At 38.6% G+C, this 18836-nt stretch overlaps 1 protein-coding gene across 2 annotated transcripts in view; it reads left to right on the forward strand.

Moving 5' to 3' along the window:
* The window catches only part of EFEMP1 (EGF-like fibulin extracellular matrix protein 1), a 52055-nt gene extending 33443 nt beyond the window's left edge, over positions 1 to 18612 (forward strand). The window contains exons 6-12 of one of the 2 annotated variants that reach the window (XM_088532222.1): positions 4513 to 4635; positions 8123 to 8242; positions 11187 to 11306; positions 12730 to 12849; positions 14401 to 14524; positions 15140 to 15335; positions 17371 to 18612. In XM_088532222.1, the coding sequence (XP_088388348.1) occupies positions 4513 to 4635; positions 8123 to 8242; positions 11187 to 11306; positions 12730 to 12849; positions 14401 to 14524; positions 15140 to 15335; positions 17371 to 17529 (962 nt within the window). In that variant the 3' untranslated portion in view covers positions 17530 to 18612. The remainder of the gene's footprint in view (positions 1 to 4512; positions 4636 to 8122; positions 8243 to 11186; positions 11307 to 12729; positions 12850 to 14400; positions 14525 to 15139; positions 15336 to 17370) is intronic. The other variant, XM_088532227.1, reaches the window with a different exon arrangement.
* The last annotated feature ends 224 nt before the right edge of the window (positions 18613 to 18836 follow it).

An 18836-nucleotide genomic window follows, 5' to 3' on the forward strand; every position in this document is an offset into this window, starting at 1 on the left:
AACCAAAAGTTTGCTCTCAAGCAGACTATTGAAAGGTACATACTTATCTGAGTTTAATTATTCCAGTGATCTAAGACGCCGAAGATAACTCAATACACACAAAATGTATTGGCCTCACTGGGATCTGGCTAAGTAGCTTGACTAAGAGTTGGTTTGGACCTTGCGTTCACACACAAGTGAATGAATGGAAACTCCATCACAAAACGGACACAGCAACAGCTCTTTCTTTTGTGATGGCTTGCGGGGAAGGCCCAAGGATTTTTATACTCGATGACCAATAACCAGTAAACTCTGGTGGAGAGCCCCTATGAGATCCTGCTCTGGGACCGTTTGTAGAGCACCACGGCTCAGCTTTTTAGCCTTGCAAAAGGGTCATGTTAAAGGAAGATAGCTTTAATCACAGGTTACTAGTATGATTTGAAATAGTCTCCACAGATGAGCAAATGTGTGTAAAACATGTAGAAACAAAGTTTAATTAAGTTACTAAGGAACAAGCTGAGGGTATTTTCAGGTACAACTTGCATGCTTTTTTTTCAGCTACAGCATCAACTACTGAAACATGGAAACAGTATCATGATGACACTAAATTTGGAAAAGAGGATGCAGAGGGGAGAGAGATGCTCAAGAATGAGCTTGTAAAAGCTAATTATTTTCTTTCAAGATCTGTTTCTTATACTGCACTCATCACTGTGGTATCTTGAGTGCTTTCCAGTAGTGCATTAAGCAACATGACAAACATCTGTCACATGTTTGTTCTCTCACCCTCTCCCCAGAGAGACACGTGTGTGCAGTGGAGTGTCTTGTTTTAATTTCTCTAATTATTATAAATACACATGCACGTACACACATTATTAAGCATTCATGCTAGAGAGGAAAGGTCAAACAAATCTATCTTGCTCTTAGAATTAAGTTGGTGAGCTCTGTGATGTTCCTGTACGAGTTTCTGCTCCAGCCTTGCCCCAGCTTGCTGGGTCTTTGCAGATGCCAAATCAATCTGGTCATGGATGTCTGCATCAGGCAGAAACCAAAAGTACTATGAATTCCAAATTTCCTCATTACTGTTCACATTTAATTGCAGGAGTTTTGTTGAGAAAGATCAAATTGAATTAGGTGATAGGGCTTAAGAAAACGTGTTTTATACATAAGCTTTGTGTGACTGCAGTCTCATCCCAGCATATTTTACTTTTGATATAGAGTAAAACTATGAGTAGATGTACCTTGCAGATCAACTGCAAAATCAGGGTGCATTATGCAAGCCATGATCCGTGAGCTAGGAATCTAATGTACCGAAAAAGCCTGATTTAAACTGAAAAAACAACTTCCTAGAATAATGGAATGAAGACCTCAGAGTTGATGAGTTTTCGTGCATATCAGGACATAACTGAAAAACAACCGGAAAGCTTCAGACTAACCACAGTTGAGACAGACTCTAAACAACTGAAGTTAGTCTATTGATCTAAGAACCGGGATCAAACACAGAAGTGGGAGTTCCAGATCAATACTGGCAATGCCATTTTAACACTATGCTATTTCATATGGGGAAGAAAGCCTGTGTGTGTAAAAGCTCACATAATGTTACATTTGCCACACCAGAGAAAAATGGAGCAGATAGGCCTCAGCCCAAGTCAGACCTCAGGCATCCTTGTTGTTTCTTTCCTGCAAGTTCCATCCCTCTTTTGCCTAAGTAGCTTTCAGGACAGCTAGAAAATTGAATGTTGCCCTAATGGAGGATGATTCAGATCACATTTTGTTAAGTACCAAAAAGTTTTGTACTTCTCTGTGGTCCACAGTCACTGAGAGCAGTTCTGTGCAGCAAGATCACATTGCAAAATCCACCAGTGCTTCCTTCCTTACTCCACAAGGGCTGGGCTGCTGGTATCACACCAACAGAATTCACATTTGGCACTGCTTTCACTGCTGAAATCTTCCACTTCTTCCTCACCCTTATATCAGACACAACAGCAGACATATCTATAATTATTGCAATACTAAAGGTCTCAGAACTGAATGTTCCAGCACGGAAACCTTTCTTGCATAGCTGCCCGTTGTCCTCCTCCCACAGAATTTCCCTTGAAGCGCTTAAGAAATACAACTTTCAGACCACCAGCCTTCCTCTAACCTCACTGATTTCTGTGCACAGATGTGAGCAGAGGTGCTCCAAACATGGCAACTACTCTCCATCCCCAGGGAACATTAGAGGCTCCTCCACTAATCACCTTCACTTTCCACCTTGGGCACTACACCATCTTCCATCAAAGATATAGAAAAGCCACAAAAGAGAATTGGAGTTCTCAAAGTAGTCCCACCAATGTTTCTCTCTTTCAGTTTTTTTCCCCTCGTTTGCCTAGCTCAACAGCCACCTTGTTCTATCTCGGTAAAACCCATCCAGGAAAAACAGCCATAATAGCCAAAGGTACCATGACACGAACAGAAACACTAACAGAGGAAGGGCTCATTCCCATAGAGAATACGCCACACGCTCATAAGCATTCTCATGATACCTGAAGGATATCACAGTTGCAGCTAAGAACCAACGCAACTCAGGATACTGAGCTGAGGAAGCAGCCTTGACAGGGGCCTCAGGCTTTTTATGAGCACAGGCTTTTGGGGACAGTATGTCAAGCCCCCCGACAGCTTCCAAGTAAAGAGACTAGCATCAAATCAGACAGGACTTTGGAATATCATTTGACTTTCAAACAGACCATCAGGAAAGTGAAAGTCCCCAAGTTCATAAATGAGTCTAATCTACTTGTTTTTAGCTCAAGTAGCTTGCTATTCTGTAGAGAAAGAAGTTAAATGAAATTCAAGTCATAGGGGGAACTGACTACATAAGGGCTTAATGCTGTTTAATTAATATGCCTTAAAAATTAACTCATATTAAGTTTCCTCATATCTGAATTTCCTGCACACCAATTTCCTGCTGTGTACTGCAACAATATGTATACATAGAAAGTACTTACAACTGTGCAAGTATTATGGCAATTTTATCTACAGCTTTTGTAGGGACTAGCAATAGATGCAAACACCAATGAAGTCTCTGCAAAGACTTGCACTGAGTCCACACTGCTTTAGGTCTAGCATTTAATGATGTGTCTGGTGGGTATGAGGCAGCCAGGACTAGTCCCTCAAAAATCTTTACACCTGAGAATGGGCTTTTCAGCTCTGAGGACCCAGCAATGCAGGCAGTACAGTCTGCATCAGCACTGCAGCTTTAGCACATAAAAGGACTTTTATGTCACGGTTGACATAAAAGGACTTTATTTTTCCTGTCAGATAAAGAGGGAATATATGTAAAATATTTGGATATTTGGGGAAAGAGCAAACACTGAGAATTAATTCAAACTGTTGATGGTTTATTTTTTATTGAATCTTGTGGTCAAAATTGTTTTCATTTGCTATGTGAAAGAATCCATCTTTTTTTCCAAAGCACCACCCAGAATCTGCCACTGGTGATGTTCTAACGTCCCAAGTGCCTATACAAATAGAGAGGTCAGCTGAGATTTGTAAACTAGAGATCATAAGTTTTAAGGAATTTGTTTATTCAGCGTAGAGTCTCCAAATTGTGTAGAATGCCAAAATTACAAAGTCCTTTCACTGTACTGTGTCAGGTTACAATAAAAAGCTCTGTAACATTTTGGATGTTCAGCTGAGAAGAAGAATTGTAATTTCATTACAAGTAACCTATTTGTCAGCACGTGCAGTTTAATTATAATAAAGTAACTCCAGAAGATGCAAGGAATAGGCAAAATCAAAATGTCATTTTTATGCTTGTATAAACCGGCATTCAATATGAATGAAAAGCTGCCTGAATTGCACAGAAAAGCACAGCGCTAGTCTTTGCCTTTTTCACTATAGTGCTTAAATACAAACATATGTAAACTCTTCCCAGAAATTTAGCAGATTGAGTCAATCAAGGAAATTTTCATGGGAAGGATCAGAGACAGCTATATCTCTGATGAAGAGGCCACCACATACTATGTTTATAGTGTCTGTCCAGAGTATGGGGTACAAGAACCTTGAAAAGATGATCACCAGAATCTTTCTAATATTAGCAAAAGAACATATTTCTAACTTGTCTCATTCTTCAGAAAAGCTTATCTGCCCTTTTTGAAATTTTCCCAAATAATTCAGCATGCAACAAAATCAGCATGGAAAAAAGAAAATCAAAGGGTTAAAATGTAAAAAAATTGCAAGAAATTTTTAAAAATTTTCACAGAGAGAAGTGCAGCAGAATTATGGTATCTAACAAATATTTATATCTGCTTGTTTAAAATAATAATCACATGTGAAAATATTTTCAGATGCTGCATATCAGAATTAAAATCCTATAGAAATCTGACAACTTTGCATGTCGTGTAAATGAAAAAAACATTGTGATTCCATCTTTGGAGTACATTTGAACTTTGCCCTTTTCATTTATAGGTATCCTGAAGATGGGTAAAACATATTGCAACAGTTTAAATATTTTAACTAAACTTCATGACTAATGTTGCGTTTGCTATTTTTATAAAGATATAGATGAATGTGCAACAGGAACCCATAACTGTAGAGCTGATCAAGTATGTGTCAATTTAAGAGGATCCTTCAGCTGCCAGTGTCCTCCAGGTTATCAGAAGCGAGGGGACCAGTGTGTGGGTAAGTCTTTCTCTAGACTAAATCATTTTCTTTAGATATAGTTTCAAATTTTACGCTAATTGTATAGTGATTTACATTATTATATATTGAAGGATAGTATGTAAAATCACTGTACAATTTTGAAAGCCAATGGAATAATCACTTTATCACAATTAATCATTAAAACATGTAACTAGGGACTATTTTTAGTCAACACTTGAAGTTGAGCTTCACAAGATTAATTTTCCTAAAAGCTAGCATGGTATTTGCTGTTTGTATTGGGATATTACCTGATGATCCAGATGAGTATAAGCATAGGTGCAGACTAAATTTTCCCCTGACTTCAAGCAGGACTTGAATCTAGATCTGCAGGCCAAAGGAGAGTCTACACACAGACCTACTCCTAATCCCTGCTCTACGGAGCCACCTCGCACAGTCTGATTCAGTTCCAGTTTATGAACAAAAATTAAAGTAGTGGCAATTGTGAATGCAGTGTAAGAGGTTTATGAATTCTTAACAACTGTTCTTAACCCTTTACACTGACATAAACTATCAGCACCCTGGCAACCTATACAAGCACAGTATTAAATTAGATCCATGAGCAATGTAAGCAAGACATCTTTCATATTTCGCCCTCATTTGGGTATATTGCACAAAAGTGTCGTCATTCTGTTTCTTCAGTTCTCCTTTAGCTTTTATTTAACAAGTCTTTAATCATCATTTCAATGGACAAGTTGTTTTTATAGACACTCCAGCCTTCAGTTTTACATTTGGCAGAGATAATGAAAACAACTATGAAATAGCAGAACCTAATGCGTACATCATGAGGTGATAGTCTAGTGCCTAAGATGCAGGACTGGTTTTATGTGGTCCAAGAGCAGCACTTTTTGCCCTCAGCAGAGCAGGAGCAACAGAACTTTTTCTCCTTTGCTTCAAGTTAAGGACACTGCATTTGAAGCCTTTTTTTTTTTTTTTTTTTTTTGACTCTCTTCAGAAAGCCTTGCCAAGGGTACAGGTAATCACTATGTAAGAAAAGGAAGGTAACTGGGGCAATTTCAACACACATTTAGAACAACTTAAACTTCTGGGCATGGCTGAACTTCTTTGTTATGATTCTGAGCTAAGAGTTATAGAAATCAACAGAAAATTCTTATCTCTTTGGCGAGAGCTGTGGATCAGGCTGTGAACTGACAAATGGATGTAAACACAGAGCTCTAATATTTTTTCAGGACTTTGTGCAGAAGTAGGATGAGTAGTTTGGAATGTAGATACAGGAATAGCTTTCACAGGTTGTTGATGTTAAAAAAAATAAGAATTTTGTGCGTTACTGCTATGCAGCAACACTTCTAAGGTCAAGACTCATGGTACTTCTTGAAAACTTTGCAGAACATACATTACTGCATTGAAAATAAAAGCAGCAGTAGAATACACCCCACTGTCTACACATAAATATCCTTGTGCATCTAATTCCTAAATTAAGGTATCTGGGAAGAGATTTTTCCCTTCTCTTATTCAGTCAAAACCATGAATAACACCTGTGTTACAAATTACACACTGACCCAAATTAAAGTGTATCACCACACTTGGCACTGTCAGCACTTCAAAATAAGGGCTGTCTTTGTGGTTTTCATAAGAACTTAGCCAGAAAACGTTCTTAGGGTCAAATCTTGATAGAGATTCTCCATATGGGAGGAAATGGATCTCAAGTTTGAGCAAATTTTTTTGGCTTGAAAACAGAGAGAGAGAAAAGAACTGATTTCTAACAATTAATATTTTTAAAAGATTCACTGTTTTTTTTTTAAATTTGTAACAATTTGCTTGTTTGCCTATTCCAAATTCACCCTTTTCTGAACAAAGAGGCTACAAAAATTGTTTACCAACAGTACTTCAAACAGAAGATTTGGCTGCATTGATTACACTGTGCTTAGCCCTTATATCTGCCTGGAACCCTGTGCACAAGAGTTCTGCTCTAATCCCTCAGGGAAAAATCCCATTGAATTGGAACCTGATCCTGGAAGCACTTATGTGCAGAAATGTGGTTCCTGAAAACCAAAGCATTACTCATATGCCTGTATCATATAATTGGATCTTTAAACAGCAGTTCGCAAGAGTTTCATCCTGTAAAAATCAAGGAAGGTAAAGATATGTTGGGCCTCCTGATTTATTCCATTTCTAGTTCAGAATTCCTCTCTGTAGCAAGAGTTACAGTGACACAGCTGTGACCGTACAGGCACCCAGGAATCTTCAGTCTAACTTCTTCATTCAGAACCATCCAAAATACACCCCTTTTAAGCCTAGTCCCAAACAGTGCCTGCAACATTGACAAAGAAAGGGTTAACATCTAAAGATTGTTTTTTCACTTGATATTAAAACAAACACTTTCCGCATTATTAAAAAAAAAAAAAAAAAAAAAACTTGGCCTCTTTTTAAACACATCTATGGTGGAAACAGCTGGAGGTAGGAAACTCAAGATCTGGCATGGATATGGGAAGTGCCTTTCTTTGTTCCAGTGAAAACTGGTCTTATTTGTCTCCAAGAGATGAGCCTTTGAAATATCACACTGGGCACACGCACAGAACATGGCACAGGTTTCTTTACCAAGCCCATGCAGGCCACAGCTACCATCTGCTCTGTATGTGGCCACAATAACACCGTGGTATCACGGCTGGCGGGACATAAAACAGAGGCAGCATCTCTTCCAGAAGGCAAGGAAAGGTGCTGAGATGAACAGAGGTAAAAAGAACAGGCTGTTGCACATTTGTATGGTGTGCGGGTGAAAACTCTGTTCCAGAGCACATTAGGAATGCTGACACTTGGAAAGGCAGCCTGCTCCGCCTCAAAACTTAGGCTAATCTGCAGGGAGAGTCTGCGGAAAGTTAGTGCTGCTCGAGATAGCACCAGCCCGACTGCCGTTCTCAGAACAGCCTGAAGGTACTGGGACTTGTGCTGCTCTTACGTTGGGAACCTAGTTTCTATTGGATCATTATGGAACCAGAACTATCCATTTCCTCCTTAAACCTGTTTATCTTGCATCCTCACTGATCTCCTGTATTCACAAAAGAGAGAATTCAGACTTTCTTTCTAACTGAGCTGAAAAGATTTAGCATATACCAAATGCACCGTGTGCACACCTTTGAAAAAGAACTGAGTCACATACAGTGTGTTGGTCTGCATTATGTCTCATAATGAAGACTCTTGGTTGAAAACTGAATGAGGCGTTCTGAGTCTTGCCTATATAGAATAGAGAAGAATAAGCAGTATTATGGAACTAAATATAAAACAAGATTCCAATATGTATTGAACACCGAAGCTGGAAGACAATCAGTATAAAACATATAAACAAAAATTACTTAAAGGATACAGCAGTGTTCTCGTTAGCAGAATCTAGCTCGCATAAGCTCCCCATTTTTGCAAACTTCTGTAAGTTTACACTTTCTTTAACCAGCAAACAGTAGCAATGAACTTCTGTGATTCCATATGAACTACTTTTTCCTTTCTAATAACTCAGATGTAGATGAATGCACCCTGCCTCCGTATTGCCACCATCGATGCGTGAACACTCCCGGTTCCTATTTTTGCCAATGCAATGCTGGTTTCCAGTTAGCATCCAACAACCACACCTGTGTGGGTAAGAACTTCTCTGCATGCACCTACTCCTCAGCTCACTTGACACGGCGACAATTCATGACACATGACTAAGTTACCATCATTATAAATTAAGTGCCTTTATCCCAACTTACCCCAGCAAATAAATACCAGCAAGTAAGTCCCACCAGCTGCTGTATTTTGAGGCTCTGCTACAGGTGATCGAAGGGCAAGAGGATTAGACCTAAAATTGGAGACTCATATTGTAAACCTGTTCTCCTCTGCTGGCATAACGGGTTTCTGAAGAACAGCTAGTTTGGTAGTGGGAACACTGGACGTTTATATTATGTCATCTTGGACTTCATTATTCTTTCAGTTATGGTAGATTGCTTTCTAGTACCATTGGCTTTTGTGATATTATTGCCAGTTCATGCAAAACAAGTCTTAAAAGTAGGAACCGGGGGCAGCAATACCATTCCTCTACAGTTAAGTGTAATTATTGTTAGCACATGATAAATATAGTGATGAAAGAAAACATCTGTGCATTCCAGTGTGAATCACTGGGAAATAATGTTAAAATGAGGGTCACTATGGAAGACTCACATTCATGCCTTTGAAAGCAAACCACTGATGGAAGGGTGGTTAAGCTATAAGACCGCTGCTGAGTTTGAGAACATAAGATTTATACTAGAAGGATTGGAGCGATAAAGAAATAAAAAAAGACCATGCCTGCTGAAGTTCAAGGTACTGAAAAATCATGTTAAATGTAAATATTTGGTAAATAGAAAGATACTATTTCTTAAGCAAAGTTGGTAAGAGTTCACCAGGATTCACAAAGGCATGTATTTTAGCATATTGCAGAAACTTCTGAGTAATACTTCTAAAAGTGTAAGACTGTTAAAACATTCATAAAGAACAAAATGTTTGTTTCCATTTCATGTCCTGCTATTTTTGGAATTAAACTAAGAAGCAGGAAATCAGAAAATCTGTTTTCTCTGACTATGGCAAACAAGACATAGGAATAACCATATAGCCATACTGAGTCTGAAAAAAAGCCTTACTTAGCCCAGTATCCTTCTTCCAAAATTCCTACAGAGGGCATCCAGGAAAAGCGTAAGAAACAACGTAAGGAGCCTAAAGGTTAACAAATTAGGGTAGGTCAAATGCTCCTCTGTTCTGAGTAGGTAAGGGGAGGGCAGACTTTCATTTTCTGAGATACTTCCATTCTCAGGCAACAAGCTGTGTTGGAGCTGAAATTCCAGCTGCTTGGAAGTCAGCAGAAGTTTGGCTGCTGGATTTAACAGAACTAGGATCTCATCTAAGAATAGAAGGACAGCAACCATGGAGGAAAAAAAAAAATCAAGAGATTGGTGTCAGAGATAGCCAGGAGTCACTGAGCCGCTCTATGGCTACGATTACTATTGCTGTGGGTTCCCAGGTGCCAGGGTTGCTTCCAGCCACTGCGGCATCCTGTCAAGTGCTCTGGTTTACTGCATGGTTCCTGAGCAACACCGAGGACCCTGTATTGCCGGTCAATAAATGATACAATTAAGAACTGCACATAGGCTCAACATGCAGCTGTTATTCATTTGGCCCTTTCCATGGCTCAAGTACAAGGTATATTCTCTCAGTTATAATTACAAACCCATACGACAGCTCAACATTTGCTAGAAGCTTTTCCTAAGAAAGCCCTTCTCTGACCCTTGCTGGCCTCCCACTATAACAAAACACACTCTCAGAAAAGGTAAAACACATCTCAACAAAAAAATTGCAAATGAATGGATGCCATTTAAAGATAGACTTTCACATTTGCATCAGTCAACCTGCCAGGAACAATACTGTACAGCTGTACAGATTACATTTATATTACAACTTGTGAATATATTGAAAGTGGGTCAATAGTTTTTAAAAGAAAATAGCCAGAATTTTGGCTTGAGCTTGCTTATTTTATTCCATAGGGTGGCTTTGTCATGATGTACATTCTTGGCCCCTTTGCCAGAAATTAGCTGGTGCCCGGAAGGTGGCAGGGTAGGAGAGTCCTAATCAGTTCTCACATATTGCCTCTTGTGCAGAGCTGGAAGTTCATCCTACTGAGAACTTGCCCTCATCACCCCCTCACTTTGTGACTCTTTGTGAACAGCTGATCTTAACAGACATTGTCAGCTTTGTTAGCTGTATCTGTAAATGACTGAGTGTTGCTGACATTATTTATAAGCATTTGCAATAGCCAAGAACTCAGAAGTTATTTAAAACACAGCTCCCTGCTATTGGTTATATTTGATAGACATGTAAAAATACAGATAGAAGATAAGGAGGGAAGGAATTTAAGAGAAAATACACTAAAATCTACGAAGTGATAGAGAAGCAACAGTCAACAGCATATGAAAAATAAGCGTTATAGATTCCAGAGGTAGTTATGTTAATATAAACTTTCCATTAAAATTGCTTCTATTCTCAGATTTCTGCATCCTCACATACGTTCTTAAGATGGGCACATCATCGAAAAAATCCAGCACAGAGAAATACTTTACCCCAGAAGGGTCCTTAGATCACTGCAGATTTCTCCACTGGTCTCAAAGGTTCATGTTATAATTGTAATGGAATTTAAAAGAAAGATTTTAGGAGTAATAAATAGTTCAGATAAATCTTAACCACTGCATGCTGAGAGGTCTTATCAGTATGTGTTCCTTATATCAATTATTTATAGACTTGGCACTTCATACCTGAGAAAAAGATCCTGGAATGTGGAATTTAATAGCAGCACTAAACATTTTTGGAAGGACTCATTACATATTAGAATAACTCTCATTCCTACAAAAATATGCTTTTGCTATATGGAATGAAAAGCATAGGTCTGTCCCTGTTCCAGTGATGGCAGCTCTGTACTGATATAGTCAGACGAGGTTCAGTGGACCCAGACTAAGAACTAAGACACTTAGCTTAATTACCACCTGCAGGAGATAAATACCTGTATTTTTTCCTTTCAGACATAAATGAATGTGATGCCAATAATCCATGTGCACAGCAATGTTACAATATACTTGGTTCTTTCATCTGTCAGTGTAATCCAGGATTTGAATTAAGCAGTGACAGAATCAACTGTGAAGGTAAAGAGTTTTGTTCTTGGAAGCAATATCATTGCTGATTTATTTTCCCAAAAATCTTTGTATGAATTTAAGGGGTATAATTTATTGGGTGCCACACTGTTTGTAGGTGCAGTCTCTAAGGACAAGCTTTAAAACTCTTATTTCTTATATTGCAAGTGTAGTCACTGACAGAGATACACACCTTAGTAATTGCAGCTGCCTTCACGTACGTGTAGATGTGAGTAGCCTCACTGTAGGGGTAAGCGCAAAACAGGGCAGGCGTTACTGTTCAGGTCACAGCTGGGGAGAGCCAGGCTCCTCAATGCTTACTGCACAAAATCACTCGAATTGTGTGTGGTCTAATTCTGATGACCACAAAGAGAAATGGAAAGGAATGCAAATCAAAAACAAGTGCAATTCTGTGTTGCTCTGAACATAATACCTTAAATTTGTGATTGTTAGGAAATGGCAGTTGTGCTTTGGAGGTGCTTTCAAGCCTGTGTATGCAAACAGCACGTCTCCTGATGATTATACAATCGACACTTTATTTCCTCTGCCAGAGCCTCTGCAGGGGTCCTCTAATCTCCTTTTGGAGGCAGGATGATCTCACCCTTAAAGCCCATATCCTTTCTCCTGGACTCGGAGCCAGAGAGGTCTCTCTGGTTTACACCACTGCCCTCCTCCGCAAGCCAGCAGAGCTATCGCAGATGCTCCTCACAGAGCTGCTTTAGCGATTCCTCTGTGCAAGGGAGGAGACTGGGGAGCGTAAGCACGCAGCCTCTAAGGAGAGTCTTGGCATCAAACTGGGAACTGGGCTCAGGTCTCAGAGTAGAAGCGCCTTGCCCTGCTTTTCAAGTTGCTCCTTAGTTTTTCGTTCATTCAATTTAATCTTGGGGGTAACAACATACATTGTTATATTCAGTTTCATGCTGCATTTCCCTGGCAGAGGATTGATGGTTACACAAAGATGCAAAAAGCAAAAAAGGATGATCATTTACACACAGAAGAGTTCTTACCGTCTTTCCCAAAGAGCTACTCCATTGACCTGGCACACAAATAAAAAGACAATATTTTTGCCTTACTAGTTAATCTCAAATCTGTGGGGCTTTTTGGAGGGAATTTTGGAATAATAAAAGTGCAGATTCTATCTACAGTTATTTTAGAGAACCTGTTCTGAAGTCTTATGAATTTAATTTTTGCTTCCTCAGAATAAATGTAGTTCTCATTTTTGAAGATTATTGATAAAACACAAATACGATTAGCCTTAAAAAAAAAAAAACACACACACACACACACACTTTGAGATGTTAAGCTATGCATTTCAGATTTTGGAGACCATGTTCCTTTCAGATGGAATAATTTTCTTCTGTCAAAGCTAGCATTTCATTCTGTACCAAGTTGGATCCTAAAAACAATAACCTTAAGGCATTTTGCTACTCTGCAGATACTGATGAATGCAGAACGTCGAGTTACATATGTCAATATCAGTGCGTCAATGAACCAGGAAAATTCTCATGCGTCTGCCCCGAAGGATACCAGGTAGTAGGAGGCAGAACGTGTCAGGGTAAGTGCCCTCACCTTAACAATTTAAATAATGCAGCATTAATAACATTTTAAGCAAGGAATGCTTGCCATCTGTGCGTTTACATTTCATGACAGCGTTATCATTATGCTACAGAAAGACATGTTGATAATGCATTTGATGATTGATTGTGTACTTTACATTAATTCCTTTATTTGAATCCTTCAGCTCAACCTAAATCCTTCAGATTCTGAGGACAAAACATTCAATCTTGGGACCATAAACTTAAACTTGTCTTGGATGTGTAGGTAGGGAGTCTAAATTTCAGAGATAAATATCTCTGAAATAAAGTCAGGCCATTTGTTATAGATGCTAAACATAGCTTTATATCATCTGTTTTATTTTACAGTTTCCTAAATCCTGCCACACCAGAAATGAAAGACATATGTTCTCTCTGATAACAGGAAAAAAAAAGTGTGAGACTGTTGAGCAGCATATTAAATTTGTACTGTGTTTAGAAAATAAGTGTTTGGTTCTGGCTAGGTGCCAGAGAATGCCAGCATCATGGTTTTAAAACCTATGTGTTTTTTCTCACCAAGGCTGGATGTCTCTTGGCCTCTGCTTATGAAGCACTACAGGGTGCCATAGGTATTACAAGGACCATTGTTTTTGTAATGCAGAACCTGATTTAACAGTGTACTTGTAGAAATAAATAGATGTGCTAATTATCATGAAGGGATGAAGAAATAACTCAATTGGTTTATGAAAAATGGCTATGTCTAGAAAAGTCAAATAATTTCCATTCAGTTCCTAAAAATAGTAGCTGATGCTGAATGTTTATGGTGGCTATACTGGCATTCTAAAAATCTATGTTTGTGCCTTCCCAGAGATTACAGCTGAGTAAATCCTTTCTGTGGCTGGGCTAGTTTCAGGAGGGTACACAAGTAGATAATAGTTGCCTTCTAGCAAGGAAGGGATAATAGAGCATTGATAGAAAAGGAGTGTGATAGCCCCTATCTCTGCTCAAGGTTATTTTCCAGGAATATAGATAGATAGATAGATAGATAGATAGATAGATAGATATAGATAGATAGATATTAAAGTATTAGTTAAAATGTAACCATTAACTACACTGTAACTAAACATTTTAACTATACTTTGCAACCCAGACAATTAGATTCTGCAAAAGCCAAATTGCATTTCTTTCTCAGGCATCTTTATTCCATCTACCACATGCCTTTTGCTACAAAATGATTCAGCAAGGCATCTCTTTGCTGATTAGAAACCTTACACTACTCCTATAGTTGCTTATATCTAGGATCATTAATGTGTTTGAGTCAACTAAGTAGACTTTATTAACACTCAAAAACCAGATGTGTTCAGTTTTTGCATAGAGTAATGCTTTATAGCCAAGCCCTAGAAAAGCAGACAAAGAAGGCAAGGACCTGTGTGGTTTCAGCAGATAAGCAGGTGGCTTCTTGTTTGTTCCATTTGTTTTAAGACATTCCTTGTGCCTCGTTCTTTGTAGCAAACTTTAATTTCATCTGCTTGCCTTGGGCTGGGAATTGACACATCCCTTTCCCTTCCTCTTAGATATAAACGAATGTGAGACTACTAATGAATGCAGAGAGGATGAAATTTGCTGGAACTATCATGGAGGCTTTCGTTGTTACCCAAGAAATCCTTGTCAAGAACCCTATGTCCTTACGTCTGAGAAGTAAGAGAACCAACTTAGCTTTTCTAGGGTTATCCTCAAAAGGCAACATGATCAGTGATCTTGTACTGCTCCCAGCTTCTTGAGCTTCTAAAGAGGGTCCAGCGGAGAGCCACAAAGATGATTAAGAGACTGGAGCATTTGTCTCATGAGGAAAGACTAGGCGGGCTGGGCCTGTTTAGTCTGGAGAAGAGAAGGCTGAGAGGAGATTTGATCAACATGTTCAAGTACCTGAGGGGTGATTGTACGGGGGATGGGGCCAGACTCTTCTCCCTGGTGGCCTGTGACAGGATGAGGGGTAATGGGTGTAAGTTGAAACACAGGAAGTTTAATGTCCATATAAGGAAGAACTTCCTTCCTGTGAGGGTGACAGCCCTGGAACAGGCTGCCCAGAGAGGTTGTGGAGTCTCCTTCTCTGGAGATCTTCAAAACCCTCTTGGACGCAGTCCTGTGCCACGTGCTTTAGGTGACCCTGCGTGTGCAGGGGGGTTGGACTAGATGACCTCTAGAGGTCTCTTCCAAGCTTAAGCATTCTGTGATTCTGTGAAAACCAACAGAATGCAAATATCACTTATTCGCAAGTATCAAGGGTTTCATCTATTTTTGTTTGTTTTTCAGCCGCTGTGTCTGCCCTGTATCAAATACCATTTGCCGAGAGCTGCCTTACTCTGTTGTATACAAGTACATGAGCATCCGTTCAGACAGAACGGTGCCCTCCGATATCTTCCAGATTCAGGCAACCACTATTTATCCTAATACTATTAACACGTTCCGGATCAAGTCTGGAAATGAAAATGGAGAATTTTATCTGAGAGTGAGTATCAGTGGGAGGCAGATCCTGAGCAGGGTGTGAGAACTATCAGCACTACCAAAGCATTACAGCAACCAGCTAGTTTTTGCAAAGCCATCACATGTTCCCATCAGAGCAATTGCCAGGCATCCAAAGTTTATCAGCTTTTTAGTATTTCCTTACTAAGGACACTTGGTTCACAGATTTTTAAAAGTTTTTTTCTACATTATGACTCTGTAAATGGAGAATCAAACTGTTTCTTTCAACTGAGTATAATACCAGTAATCATCAGGAGGGCCTAGCACGCCTGTGAGCCCTGTCAGAGGGTCAGATGAGGCTGCTGTGCTTCGTGCTCTCAGTACCAACACCGCTTGTATCTATGTAGGAGGAAGATTATACAGAGATTCCTTATGCTCTTGACCTTGATTTCTACAAAGTGTCTCCTATTTTGTGAGAAAATGCAAAAGCCAAAGAAGTCAGAATTTGGGATGAGGCACTGATTTCTGGAGTGCAGAAAGTTCAGGCCACTTGCAACAAATGTTGTGTTGAGGGATAAACTTTTGCTTTTCACACAGTGCTGCAGCTATTTCTGAACAAAACATACAAGATTAAATGACCTATGACAACAATATTTCCTGTTGGTATAATGCAGTTTAAGTTGATTCACTTTTGTACATGGGTATATTATCTGCTTAAGATTTTTTGAAAGAGATATCTGATTTTTATAGCATTTATTTATTGGAAAATTTATTGGAAAAATTTTTGCTTCAATCATTATTTTACACAGACTAAAAGACAACTGGCACAAAGCTTCACTCAGAAGGATTATATGAATTGGAAGGTTTCCATCTTTCTCTGTTTTTCCTTCAAACCTGAAGGCTGGGCAGTTAAGAGTACATCACAAAAGCATATTGGTACATGATGTTGCCTACTTATCACTGAAGTTTTCTAAGACGGGAACAAGGAACTCCTCATCTGATTAACTTACAATACAATGCTTTTTCCTAGACTTATTGCACATGGAAAAATATCTGCAACTACTCCCACATTATGGACAGCTGTCATGTACCAACTGGTATTTGCTTAAAAAAAGTCAACCATGATTATGAACAAGATCACTCCAACTCTAGCTAGAATTAGGCTCCAGTGTAGTATTCAAAGTGACTTTCTTACATCCTGTAATTAGATTTACTGTTCCAGTCTTTTTTTGCCACCCCACATGAAATCACAGGCCTTAATAAGAAAGTTTGCATTTATTCCTTTCAAAGGACTGCAGCAAACATGCACTTAGCAGTTGTTCCTATTGCTTTAATAATAAAGTCTGAGCTAGGTAGTAGGCTTGGATTAGTGTGTATAACCTATGCAGGCACTCAATGAGAAAATATTTAAAATAGGTTAAGGAAGAGATGGAGAGCATCACCTTCTAGCATCACCTGTAAGTTACAGAGCAGTTTAGCAAGCTAAAGCTTGCTAAAGGAGCGTGCCAAGCTGGATTTCCACAAGCAGGTCCTGTGGATGTCCCACAGCAACATGGCCCAGGCCTGGGAAGTGCTTCACAGTGGTTCAAGAACTGGCACACAAGTCACAAAAGTCCTAATGCTTACAAAGGGGACAATAATCTTCTAGAGAACGAGCCACAGTGCAGACTTAAAAGTTTCCCTTGGTTGACACACTACGTCGCTGCTGCTAAATACGTCACCTTTCTCGTGGTTAACTTATTCCCTGTATATTTTTAAAGCTGATAGAAGGGAATAAAAACAAAAACCATCCTGGGATATATTACCACTTTTCACGTCCTTTAGGAGAGGTCAGCGTAACCAGAAACAGTGCAGTTTATTCCTCTGAGCCCTCGTCAGGTAAAGCTTTCCCTCCAGCAAAGCCAGGTGTGAGATTAGTCATGGCCATTTAAAAATGTTAAAAATAATACTTGCATTGTGTATCTCTCTGGGCTCGAGACAGAGTGTTTTTACAGCGTAGTAACACACTAGCAGAGTCTTGAAGCAGCTAGGGAATCATTTTTAGATTTGACAACTGATTTTTTTTCCCCCTCTTCTTTCAGCAAACAAGCGCAGTGAGTGCAATGCTTGTACTGGTGAAATCACTATCAGGACCAAGAGAACACATCGTAGATCTGGAGATGATAACAGTCAACAGTCTGAATTATCGTACAAGCTCAGTGTTAAGATTAACAATAATAGTGGGACCTTACGCATTTTAATGGTTTTTAATAACCCTTCACTGGCACTTAAGGCAGCCAAAGAATATTATCTTTAAAAAAAGCACTTACTATTTTATTTATAGATTTTGCTCTTTTTTTTTTTTAAAAAAAAAAAAAAAAAGGATTTGTTTAGTAAATTGATATCTGTAATCCACACATTACACCTGAAATTCAAAATTAGTAGATGTGTTCCATATTATGTGGGCCTTGTCACTTTCTGTATAGAGATTTAAGCCTTTTTTATTACCTTACTTGGACTAGATACATACTACACTTTCGTATGAAAACTGTATGTTCATACTATCCTGTAAAGCTTCACACGCTTCTCCTAGCCAAGTAGGTCATGCAATTAAAAGGTGATCTTCTGTGTTGTTTCTATGTTAAATTCTAATGCAGCTACACTGACAATCTCAAAAGAAAAAAATATATAGTATCAATGATATACAAAGTTACAGTTAGCTGATAAGCTAAAGTATATTTGTTCTTTTTAACTACTTTGTAACAAAAGTTAACAGTCAATAAAGACCTATTTCTTTAGACATTTATGTGCTATCAGTTTTTTTTTCTAATCTGGGTTGGGGTTAGATTTACATTGTGAGAAATATTTCACCTTGGGTTCTTATATGCAGATTATGTTAAGCATCCCATGGAATAACATGCTGTCTCCTCCAAGAAAAATAGACCATAGTAAGAGAATTTCTCCCGACAATGAAAGAAACTTCAAATGGAAAATCCTCATGCTGGGCACATGAATATCAGTGCTTTCTTCTGAGAACACTGTTTGTAGTTATTGGTCAGAGGAGAACAGCATTTGCAAACAGAAATTAACATGTCTTTTTTCCATAAATATTATGTTGCATACTAAGAACAGAGTGCATTTGCTTATTAAGTTATATATTTTCAGGCACATAGTCCTATTTCTGTTCTTCTAATTCAGATTGTCATGTACAGTGTTCATACATTTATACTAATGCAAGAACTGATAACATCTTTTGTAATATGTAAAATCTTTTATTTCTTGTTTAAAATGTAGCAGTTATTCCTCTGATGTACAAAATTTTTAATAAAGAAAGCTATCTCTTATCACCGTGTATTTATTTTTTTTCTTTTTGAGATATTTTAATAGCAGTATTAGAAGGCCAAATTACTACAGAAGTCAGGAAAGCTCAGGGAGTTCTGTAGAATCAGACTGACCCAGAGTATCTCAATCGACATCACATGTTACTTCAGATAAAGAATAACAAATTTTAATTAAAAGAGACAAACATACTCTCTAGTAAGCTATACTGAAAAAGATTTAAAAAATA

This window comes from Tinamus guttatus, unplaced genomic scaffold (genome assembly GCF_059628265.1).
Source record: "Tinamus guttatus ecotype Peru unplaced genomic scaffold, ASM5962826v1 Tinamus_guttatus_pri_ptg000033l, whole genome shotgun sequence".
Classification (NCBI taxonomy): Eukaryota; Metazoa; Chordata; class Aves; order Tinamiformes; family Tinamidae; genus Tinamus; species Tinamus guttatus.